We start from the raw sequence: 12403 nt of genomic DNA, 5'->3' as shown, positions 1-12403 counted from the left end.
CTTGTCTACCTGTATGTATTCTGTGAGGGTACGGAACACCTGTTTGGCTACATTAATGGCGCGACAGAAGTTTCCTTTTCCTGAAGGGTCAATGATGTCTTTACCGGAGTAGTGCCAATAGAAGTCCATGATAGATTCCTGCAATCTCAACAAATAGTCCACAGTGCAGATCACAATGTTCACAGTCGTGTTGTTACCAGCCTGGGTACGCAGGTAGTTCTGGAATTCTTTAATTAAAAAAGAATTTTAAAGCATTTTGATACGATCTAAATATTATTGGACTTTCCTTTAAACAATAAATTTAGTAATTGAACTACTGTTTTGGGCAATATTGTCCAAAAAAGTCAAGCAAGTCTATCTTCATTTCATTTTGAAATATGTGTATTGTAACATATTATAGCAGTTTAATCAACATCATGGAATAACTAATCCATTTGATTGTCTGTAACAATTATAATAAACTTACCCAGATTATGACCTTCACAAAGCAGCTGGAGAAATCGGAAAAGTTTACATGTCGTTGCTGCATCCTCTAGATTTTTCTCTCCTGAGCAGGCATCTGAGCTCATTCCTAACCCCTCTGCTTTGTTTATTCTCTCAAAAGCATCCAAATCCAGAACACTAAATATGGAAAAGAGATTACCAGGGTATTTTTATTTCAGCTTGAATGGGGTCTACTTTCAAATTTTAAGCCCATCATGATTACTACTCTGGTTAAAGAGTTGATATTCAGCAAGAATAATGCAATCTTTTACCTGCATTGCTGCATTAGTCCAGACACAGATGAAAAAAATCCAACATCTTTTTTCTCTTTCAGGTGCTTTAGCATGTTCTGTTGAGAAAAATATGTAATGTGAGGAGAAAAAAATCAATTTAATCAATATCTTTTCATCCCCCCTAAACAATTATTATACTGTATTTTCAGGTGTCGACAAGCAGTGTTGTCTGTGAAGCCAAAAAATATTGCATTTTTGAAGATAAATGACCAATACATACATTTCTGAATGTGAAATTTGTTTGGAGACTGGTACCCCAAATCATTTTTTTGTATCTAAACAATTTTTTTCCAATTGTCTGAAGATTGTTTAATTTTACTACCTTTTGAACTTCTACATTTCCTCCTCTTAGAAGAGATATTCCCAGCTCTATCGTGTCAGCTACCATAGGACTATTTTCTCCTGGAACAGCATATCAAAAATTTGATCAACACTTACTGAAAGAATCTGTATCAAAAAAAATACAATTTTCCACTGTTTTTCTATTGACATAAGAATTTACCAAATAATTATTAAAATTAAAATAATTATAAAATTGAATAACCCTTGAAGCAACCCTCTGACATGATTTTTTTAAACAGATAATCCTTACCTATTGCTACTACATTATACTTGTATCTATCAAGAGACTTAACTTCCATTTTTTTCTTCATTCTTATCCTTAACCAATTTCTTTTTGGTAAACCCTTTATCTATCAACATGACCTGATTCTATCCCTCACATTCTAGTTTTGAAACCCATCAGTATATCTGTATCTTCTGGTTTTTATACTTTGCACTCCAAATTTGGACACCTTCAGTACTGCACATACTGTGAAAACCTTATTTTATCCCATACAAGCCTATCTTGAACCCCTCAGTTTATCTGTACCTACCACCAGAAACTGATTTAACCCCCCTCCCCCACTCCAATCTTCTACCCCATCATATGTCTGTATCTACTGACAGAACTTGATTTTTTTTGCCCCACTCTCTATCCTTTGACCCTGCCCCAGTCCCACCTCTGCTGGCACTGATGTACAGGAGGACCATCTCTGCTGCACCACGGTCAGCCAGTCTAGACTGCTCGAAAAGTAACTGTTGCTTCTCCATCTCTTGTTCCTGAAAATAAAAGATAACTCTCTCAAGGTCTCCAGGTATTTCACTTGTATGTTAAATGTGCAATGAATCTTGCCTCTTGCTTAAGCTGAATACTTCAAATTACTCTTGATTTCATGCAAGTCTGTTTTTCCTAACTAATACATACTAAGTCTTTTCCAGGTGGACCCTGATTTCATAAAGCAAAACAACTTAGAGTTTTTTCTGCTAAAAATTTAACCTTACAACTTGAATGGTCCCATGAAAATAATCTTTTCAACAAATTGTGTCAATGTCTAGAAAATCCATATTCTTTCAAAATTTAAGAAATATGATACATGTATTCTCTGTTGTTCTTATAAAATTGAATAATCTCTCCTTTTTTGATAAACCAATGATTGAAATAAACATCTGGTATACAAAATATCAAATAACTGTCTTTTAAGACTACATTCTAAAGTTTTTCAAAGGAACTAAAATTACTGCCCTCTTGATAAAGGAAATAAAGTATACTAATGTTTTCAGTTTATAAACTGGCTTTCCATTACAATACTAAACAAATTTGAATGTGCATCAACATACTGAAAAGACAAATGCCAACAAAATATAGGAGGCCAGTGACACTAAATAAATAAATAAATGTATTTATGGCAATGAAAATATATGACAAAACTGGACAAATCAAGAACTTGAGGAGACAATTACTGCAAGTGATTGTTTACTACCTGGGAATGCTGCATCTACACTGAAGGTATGTCAACATACTAGGTTTACATCCTGTGTTTTAAGCAAGGGATTTAACTCCTGTTTATGAAGCCATTAAGGAGGTACAAAAGACAATGACATCTCTGCTATGAAAGCATGCAAAGTAGATGAACGTGTACCTTTAAAACTCCCAAATGAAGCTGATACAAGCAAGAAGTACAAGATATTTCAATAAAACATGCAGAAATTGGCTACTTTGATTTCCTTTCATGGCTTTAATTGAAAAATAAAATTAAAAAGTTGGTTGAGTTTTCAATCAAATGTGTTTTGCAAAATCTACCTGCAAGTATCAATCATTTGAATAATTGTTCCTGAATCTGCTAATATACAATGTATTTGAACAACAATAATAATTTTACCAAAAAAAAAGACTTAATCTGAATCCTTTTAATATATTATCTAAAATTTGTTATTGGGTATTTCTTTCCTCTACCCTCTCCCCATATTATTGCAAGTTTTATTTTTTCACCAATGTCTCAAGCACTACATTTACAGTGTATAAGCATTGACTCTATCCCTGGTGTGAGTTGGAGACAGTGAGGTTTGTGTCACTGAAGCTTGACTCACCTGGAAGGAGGATCCCGGTCCCTCCTCTTCTCCTCCCTCGTCATCATCATCCTCATCCTCACCATGACAACTCTACAAATAACATTACATCTTATACAAAGTCTCCTCAGAATTTCTAATGGGAAAAATTCAGTTAAATTTATATGTGTTCCAAGTTTTGTATGATAACAAAACTAGTGTTTGACTGGGTTCAATTATATTTGGAGAAAATGATAATACAAGAGGCCCATGGGCCTTGAATCGCTCTTCTGATAAACTGTACAACCTATCACTTCTATTTGAAGCCTCGAAGTATCCTGTATATTTACATAAATCCTTGAAATTCCAATTCACACTCTGAGAACCCAAGATGATTCTAAGCCAATTAGTACCTGAGAGTTGGTCATGGTGACCTACTTATCACTTGTCATTCTCTGAGGACCCATCAACTAAGTTTGATGATTCTAAGCCAATTAATACCTAAAATATTTTTTAAAATTATAACCATAAAATTTTATAAGTAGGTCGAAGTGACCTACTTTTCAATTGTTTTACTCCAAGGATCCAAGATGCATCGACTGACAAAGTTTGATGATTCTAAGCCAATTAGTACCTGTAATATTTAATTAAAGCCATAAATTTTCAAAAGTAGGGCACTGTGACCTACTTTTCAGTTGCTGTACTCCGAGGACCAAAGATACATCGACTGACAAAGTTTGATGATTCTAGCCAATAAGTACCCAAAATATTTAATTACAGCCATAAATTTTCAAAAGTAGGTCACAGTGACCTACTTTTCAGTCAACCTACTCCAAGGACCAAAGATGCATCAACTGACAAATTTTGACGATTCTAAGCCAAATAATTCCTGAAAATATTAAATACAGCCATAAAATTTCAAAAGTAGGTCACCGTGACCTACTTTTCAGTTGTTGAACTCTGAGGACCCAAGACGCATCAACTGACAAAGTTTAATGATTCTAAGCCAATTAGTACCCGAAATATTTGATTAAAGCCATAAATTTTCAAAAGTAGGTCACCGTGACCTACTTTTAAGTTGTTGTACTCTGAGGACCCATGACGCATAAACTGACAAAGTTTTATGATTCTAAGCCAATTAGTACCCGAAATATTTTATTAAAGCCATAAATTTTCCAAAAGTAGGTCAGGGTGACCTACTTTTTAGTCGACCTACTCCGAAGACCCATGACGCATCAACTGACAATGTTTGATGATTCTAAGCCAATTAGTACCCGAAATATTTAATTAAAGCCATAAATTTTCAAAAATAGGTCACCGTAACCTACTTTTTAGTTGACCTACTCTGAAGACCCAAGATGCATCAACTGACAAAGTTTGATGATTCTAAGCCAATTAGTACCCGAAATATTTAATTAATGCCATAAATTTTCAAAAGTAGGTCACTGTGACCTACTTTTTATTCGACCTACTCCGAAGACTCATGACGCATCAACTGACAAAGTTTGATGATTCTAAGCCAATTAGTACCTGAAATATTTAATTATAGTCATACAAATTGAAAAGTAGGTCACGGTGACCTACTTTTCAGTTGACCTTTTTTTAGGACCCAAGATGCATTAACTTACAAAGTTTTATGATCATAGGACTTAAAATGTCCAAATTATGCCTCTAAAACGCTTTGAAATCGAATGCCTGCAAAGTTCAAAAAGTAGGTCACTGTGACCTACTTTTTAATAAATATGTTTTATGGCCCCAAGATGCATCATCTTACAAGATTTAATGATTCTAAGCCTCCCCGTATTCGAATTAATGACCTTAATTGTTTTAAAAAAGATTAGCCATAAAATTCAAAAAGTAGGTCAAGGTGACCTACTTTTTAGTTGACGTTCTTTGAGGACCCAAGATGCATCAACTGACAAAGTTTGATGATCATAGGCCTTAAATTGTTCAAAATATGCCTCTAAATCATTTTGAAAAAGAATGGCCGCAAAATTTAAAAAGTAGGTCACCGTGATCTACTTTTGAGTCAACATGATATGAGGTCCTTAGATGCACCAACTGACAAGATTTGATGATCCTAGTCATAGTAGGCAAAATATCAACATTTTAATAAAATGTAATTTTTGGTCAACTTTGAAGTGACCTTGAGACCACGCCCTTTGCCCCAGGGTAAATCCCCGTGCAAATTTTAATCTACAACATATCCTCATCCTTTTGTGTAAGTTTAGTGATAATCTGCCCAGTGGTTCTTGAGAAGAAGATTTTTTAGCAACCAGTGCTTTTGTTTCTATTTTCCTAATTATCTCCCCTTGTTAAAGGGTCACAACCCCAGTTTTAGTATAAAAGGGAGCCCTTGGGCCAAGGATACCCTGTGACAAATTTGACAATAATTGGCCAAGGGGTTCTTGAGTTATGGCCCATATTCTAAAAAGTTTACGCACACCGCACAAATGGCCATAGCATTAGCTCTTTGAGCCTTTGGCTCAGAAGAGCTAAAAAAAGGCAATATGAGGCCATGATAGGCATCTTATCATTAAACGTAACAGGGCTTGTTTTAGTTCACTACAGGATAAAAGATTTGGCAGATAGAAATACAAATGGCAGATAAAAGATTGAAGAAAAAATTTCTACCACTGGATGAAATGTCAAGGCTATAATAAAGATGTTAAATATGAAATGCCTAAGTAAAGCAAATAACATCTGTAAAGCAAAGAACACCTGTGCCATAATCTCAGCATACGACATGTATAAGCTGTCTTCTGGCAGACTTCCATGTTGCTCTTTGGTGGCGGCTCGGCTTAGACAGGTAATTAGTTGATCCAGTGGATCTGGTTTGACCTCTACCTCCTCTTTCTTCTCAATGTCTTCTTCCTCTTCATCAGATCTCTACAAGTTTTCATTGTAATCTTTACAATATACTTTGTCACAGAGAAAAGAAATCACATCAAATACAAACTTTGTTTCTTATTTTTTTTTAAGAGAATAAAACCTTTAATGAGCTCCTATAACTGGTTATTTCTCCCCTAGTTCACTACAAATTTTCCATTTTTTTTTTCAGATAACAAACATTACTAAACACATTTACATGCATATATATTTGTTTTATGACTTGAATTCTGCTGAGACAATAAAGCTCATTTACTTCTGTATTTACATACATCAAACCAAAACAACTGTAGTTTTATTACTCACAGTTAGGTCCTCAATAAGTACTTTCTTTTCATATTCTTCAGTTGCCAGCCACTGGTCTTTGTAGGAGCACAGGAACAGATTTATAGCTCTATGTCTGTAGAAAGATTAAATGGCATTTACCAAGGTCAACAATTGTTAAACATCAGGCAACATATAGTTAAACCACGTTATCTTGAACTCAATGGGACCAAGAAAAATTTGAGATATCCGTGGGTTCGAGATACTGAGGATAAAATACTTAAAGAAAGAAGGCTTGGGACTTCCAAATCACTTTGACATATCCCGGTATTTAAGATATTGGTGTTCAAGATACCAAAGTTAAGCTGTTAGCTGTATTTTCAGCTGTTAATTATTTCAAGTAATCATCAACTTTCGAGTGTCAAGTCACTGTTATTGTAATTAGTATGTCCAAATCAATCTCACTTTAAGAGTCTTTAACACCAAACAACTATCTACTAACCTTGGAAGACTGTGGAGAGGCACCATCCTGAAACAGGCCATGACGGCTCGCTTTCTCTGGGTGGAGATGACCTTCTTCCATACATTCTTGTGGCTGCCTGATGGATGTTCCACCTTAAATCACAAACATGCCTAAATATGTCACATAAAAATCAAATCTCATCTAGAGATAATTTAATTTGGGTACAGCTTGCACTTCTATGTCTAAGACATGGAAGAGAATATGTAATAGACTTAAGAACCAAAACTTTTAAATTTCATTTCTACTGCTTATTTCACCTCAAACTTTGTCTAGCTAAAGAACTAACTGTACATAATTTACAATGCATCCTCTTGCATGCATTTTTAAAAATAACTATTGTACTAAATATTCAACTTTACATAATTGTATCTTTTTGAGTCTTTAAGATTATAAATATTAATCTTAGTGTCAACTTCATAACTCTTACCCTTCTACTAATGAACACAAAGGGAAAATAAAACTTCACACTCTCTGACTACGTATACATACATGTACTTTTAGGTTTAACTGTTAAATGGAAAGAAATTAGACGATGAATGAAAAAAGGAATGTTCTTAGAATACATTTAAAAAGAGAGGACTTTTCAAAAGCAGTCATCAGAGAACAGACGTGACAAAGGGAGGTAAGGTACCAGGATTTACACATATTAAGCCAGGAGTCATCAATGTCTGCAAGGGGGAAAGCAATCTGAGAGTCTACACCACAACATCCATCTTATGAAGTTTTCAGATTATTTGCAAAAAAAAAAAAGTAAATAAACATCCATCTTATGAAGTTTTCAGATTATTTGCAAAAAATAGTAAATGAACTTTCAAAGATGTTTTTTGTTTGTTTGTTTGTTTTCTTTTGTGCATATGTAAATATGGAAAAAAAATGACAATAACAAATTCAGGACATATTTTCTGAAAACTTACAAAATAACTCCATTCCTTCAAAGCAAGTCTATCAACCTGAGTTGTCCAAACAAAAATGGAAATGTTTTCTTAAAATATGTACTCTGATATAGATGTTCTGATCATAATCAGTTAAGGTTGGAGGAAAACACAGAAAATGAAAATAATAAAAAAAGAAACATTTTTCCTCAATTTTTTTTCAGCTCTGTCAGAATCAGTAGTGGAAAGGATTAACATGTGTAAACAATGTTTTTTTCTTCAGAGGTCAGAAATAAAACATGGGGTATGCTGTGAGAAAATCACTTTGTCAAATGTCTTCTCGCAGAGAGGGTAAATAACTGTTGTGCTACTACACCCTAACACCAGTGGGAAAAGGCCACATATCCTGTTAGTTCTTCACAAAGTTTTTCTGTGCATGGGGTCTTAGAGTATACACATTTCAAATTAAGCAAATGAACTGTTTAAGACTGTTATTAATTCTACATATAAGCCTACCATGGACAGTTTATTTTTTTTAGTGTTCCATCTGCCTGAGTAAACAGTCAGATTTCAGTTTGGGGGGTCAGCCTAAGCCAAAAACGGATCATGCCTGGTTTAAAAAATAAAACACCGCCGCCACTTCAGCCCACTTACCTCGCAGACCTAATCAGGTAAACGAGAGAAAACAGTTTATTTTCAACCTATTGACAAGAGACATCAACTTCTAACAGATTCAAGGGTACTGACCATTTTAAATGGAAGGTATATTACTAAATTTCAACAGTTATTTTGGTATTTACAGGCAAAATGATAATAAGGTACAGTCAAATTTTACAAGTTCCAGGACTGGCACCATGCATGTTGTGGTTTTATATATATAAGTTGTCTTGCCAAAATTGAAGAAGAATCAGATACATACCATATGAAGTCCATGCATGACTTTGGCCATTGACAGAATTCTCTCTAGCACGTGATGCTGGTCAACATTGGTTCTCTCCACACCCCCTATTTTTGTGTACAGAACCTTCTGCCATCGAACTTTTTCATCTGTTGGCTAAAGAGGAATAATGATTATATCAGAAAATGCCCATTGTTTTAATAAAAGTATGTCTTCTAGTTCTTTTTTTTTAATTAATGTAATAAATGTAGTCACCTAAGCTTTATTAAAATCAGAATTATAAAACTGTAGGAGGAGAAGGATTCTACAGGTTATAATACCGGCATTTTAATAACCATGGCAACAACATTTATTGAAATCATACACCAATATCAATGGTTTTTTTGGGAGGGAAAGGGTGTAATCTTCTGGCTTACCTATTTTTATTGAAATTTGACTAAAACTGTCAGAAGGAGGGGGTGCATACTGAATTTTTATTTTCAAAACAGACAAACAGCAGAAAGATGGACACCTTACAAATACATAGGCCCTTCTGATCTTTGACCCATGGAGCTAATCATCAAGAGTTACTTACCCCTTCCTCTGCTTCCAGCTTCTGCTGCATAAAGTCCTCAATATCCGCCTCTGATTCCTAAAACATACAGAATTCTCCAGGTTTGTTTTATAACATTCAATAAGATATTTTACTAATTTAAGCAAAATAATATTAAGCCTGTGCATTAAGAAGCATAAAAAAAGGACATAATTATATAAATAAAAGTAAAGAATATACTGTAGCCAAGAACAAACACTAATATATGTACACAAAAATGTTATCAGAAAGTGTTAAAAATTACACAGATACATAAGTACAATAGAAATTGTGAAACACTAGTAATTATATGTAAAAAATCTGAAATAAAAACAATATGCACAAGCAAATCCATTTATTTTTGTCATAAATAAAATGTAATTAGATGTTTATCTACAATAAATGTTCATCCAACTAAGATGAAGTAGCTCATCTTCCCAAATCATAAAGATATTGTCAAGACATGTGCACTTCATCCATGCATACATGTAGTTCATAAGCATGCATCTTCGCAATTAGAAGTAAAAACAAAGGAAGTAGAATTTTGAAAGATACAACAAGTATATACAGATAATAGCGACAAGTAAGATCTTTTTCACCACAATGGATTTGATCATAGTATGGAGGTTCCCTGGAACATGTAAACATTCCACAGTTTATAAGACATACAAAACTAACAAAGCAGCATAGAATAATGAAACAGCACTGAGAGGAATATAAATGGATTGGGAATGCTCTACAAGTTCCCTAGCAGATTTCAGATCTACTACAAATCCACTTACAGGGTTTGGAACAGAAGGGATTATTACAGCATTGTTGTTTCAACTGAGTAAATGTACATGTTACCCCCCCCCCCCTTCTCTTCTCTTTTCAACTAACTTCATAATGTTTTGATAGTTGGAGTCTTGGAGATACAATAATATTTTCATTCTTAATGTGCCAATGTAGTGATTAACAATCATCACATTGTAAATTTTCTAAATATTTTATTCAGAATAATTCGAAAAATTTGTTTAATCTGTTTGGTCATATTACGAGGAGTAACTTTTCATAAATCAGATCCACATGAATGAGCATGAACTTTCCAGAAATTATCAGTAAAATCTAAACATGGTTTCTTGTATTTTTCACAGATCCATGCAGTCATAAAATCAAAACGCCACGTTTCAGTCATGACAATGTTGATAAATACCGTTAAATCGAAATCATAATCCGACTCATCTGAGCTTCGCTGAAATAAATATCACAAAGACTTGACATAAATGGACACTGGCTCAATTTTCTCTGACTTTAGCCATTCATGTTTTACATAGAATTTAAACATGGAAAGCCAAGCATTGCAAAGGAATAATTTAAATTAAGAACATTGAAAATCATTTACAATTTGCAAAAGGGGAAAGATATATGACAAATTTAAACATCAAAAGCATTCAGTAAAACTTTCTTACTTGGAATACTAGGAAATTTCTATCTGGTAGATATAGTTCCTCAAAACTGAGTGCCTCTTATCCAAACTCATCTTTAATTCTAATTTTTTATACCGGTATGTATGCAGATAATAGAAAATATCTTTAAGAAATGTACAAGAAAGTTTTGGGAGTTAACAATGTATATTCTCCACTACTTGTACAATTTATGTACTTGACATAAAAAAAAAAACGAAAAAAAAGAAAGAAAATCAAAATTTCAAGAGTGGACTACTCAATGTATTAGTAATGCATTATGCAGATTTATTTTTACTTCCTCATAATCAGAAATTCTTGTAACTGAGTTCCTTATAGTTATTTTTTCTCTGGAAGATTTACATGTAGGTAAGATAATGACAGACGAATTTAAAATTATTACTTATACATAAAAGTGAGTACAGTATTCTTCATACCCAAGTTCCTTGTAAGCAAGTTTTACTGTATTAGATAAAAATCAGTTACACCTTTAAATAGAAAAAAAAAAAATGTGTAATACTGTAAGTGTTGGAGATTGTACACAGTTTTGTGCTCTGAAAAGAAATTCCCACGTAGGACAGGGTATTCATTTTCAAAATTCGATATAATCTGTACAATATAAGTTACCTCTATAAGTTTCTGTTTGACTTGTTGAAGTAACTCCTGTTCCCTTCCACTGAAGAAGCTCAGCCCTATCGGCAGTAGCCTCTTCAGACACGCCACATTGAGGCTGTTGTGTGGCTCTAATCGTTTCTTCTCCCTCTTACGCCCTGTCCTCTTGGTACTGGCTGCATCAGGGCCAGGGATGGCCGCAGTAGGGGGGGAGGAGCTAGACTTGGACTGACTGGGCATTATCAAAGCCATGTTGTCAATTTCATTACCCAACACAAAGTTCTGCTCTTCTCTCTTAAACATCTACAATAATTTTTTAATATTTCTATTTACATCTAAGCAAAGAAATAAATTTGTCTGTCTAATCCTCATATGACAACTTGATGTTGTAATCTTTATCACAAGACTTTCCAGAATTTAACCAAATATAGTGATCATTTTGTCATTCAAATTAATATCAATTACTAGGAAATATTAGAATTTTATCATTAAGGATTTGATTTCTTCTCTATGATACTTACTATAGACTTGGACCATAGTCCAAAGAGTTCAGCCACACAGCTAAACAGTTCCTCAGCATCCATGGAGGGATGTTTGAGCCAATGGGATCGATGAAGATCTACATACTTAATCAGCAGTGGGAAAAATGCATAGATGTCTCTCACGAGTATACCATAAGACTGAAAATTGTTAATGTTTGTAAATAACAAATAGGCATATAAACCAAGTGATCATAGAGAGATTTGCTTTGTACTTAATATAAATGAATCTTGTGGCACAATCTTTGGCTGCTCAATTGTTTTGAAATATGAATCTGTTTGAAAATTTAAGTACAGATGTATCTTCAGCTAATACGGACCTGCTGAACCTCTGCTTCAAGATCAGCAGTTTCACTGGAGCCATGTTTACTGGCCAGAAGCTGTTTCTCCTTTCTCTCCACAATTTGACCATTCTTCTGTAGAATAATGGCGATTGGGAGGAAGTGGTCTTTGATCATGTCTGGGGTGGAGTTGGCAATAATTGGCTGTGTTCGAGCTACAAATAATCAAATAATCAAAATAAATGGGAATTATGATTTTCTTTCACACATAGATAATGTGGATAAGGGTATTAAATGGATGATTTGTATTTCAATATCAGTCTCTTCTCTCATAACATTATTTCAATTTCTTCCTAAGGTAACAAGAAA

At 33.9% G+C, this 12403-nt stretch overlaps 1 protein-coding gene across 3 annotated transcripts in view; it reads right to left on the bottom strand.

The window, feature by feature from the left end:
* The window catches only part of LOC133172666 (ryanodine receptor-like), a 98112-nt gene that overhangs the window by 17097 nt on the left and 68612 nt on the right, over positions 1-12403 (bottom strand). For 2 of the 3 annotated variants that reach the window (XM_061307616.1, XM_061307633.1), the window contains exons 75-90: positions 12074-12249; positions 11736-11894; positions 11230-11517; positions 10353-10391; positions 9164-9220; positions 8611-8745; positions 8346-8354; positions 6799-6911; positions 6339-6432; positions 5865-6032; positions 3186-3257; positions 1778-1877; positions 1099-1178; positions 756-832; positions 467-621; positions 10-227 (exon numbers count right to left, since the gene is read on the bottom strand). In XM_061307616.1, coding sequence (XP_061163600.1) covers positions 10-227; positions 467-621; positions 756-832; positions 1099-1178; positions 1778-1877; positions 3186-3257; positions 5865-6032; positions 6339-6432; positions 6799-6911; positions 8346-8354; positions 8611-8745; positions 9164-9220; positions 10353-10391; positions 11230-11517; positions 11736-11894; positions 12074-12249 — 1940 coding nt within the window. The remainder of the gene's footprint in view (positions 1-9; positions 228-466; positions 622-755; positions 833-1098; positions 1179-1777; positions 1878-3185; positions 3258-5864; positions 6033-6338; positions 6433-6798; positions 6912-8345; positions 8355-8610; positions 8746-9163; positions 9221-10352; positions 10392-11229; positions 11518-11735; positions 11895-12073; positions 12250-12403) is intronic. The other variant, XM_061307624.1, reaches the window with a different exon arrangement.

Source organism: Saccostrea echinata, unplaced genomic scaffold (assembly GCF_033153115.1).
Source record: "Saccostrea echinata isolate AGI-Se365-2 ecotype Australia unplaced genomic scaffold, CSIRO_AGI_Sech_v1 ptg000002l, whole genome shotgun sequence".
NCBI classification, from domain to species: Eukaryota; Metazoa; Mollusca; class Bivalvia; order Ostreida; family Ostreidae; genus Saccostrea; species Saccostrea echinata.
Note: the sequence above shows the minus strand (reverse complement) of the source record. Positions and strands in the feature narration are given on the sequence as shown.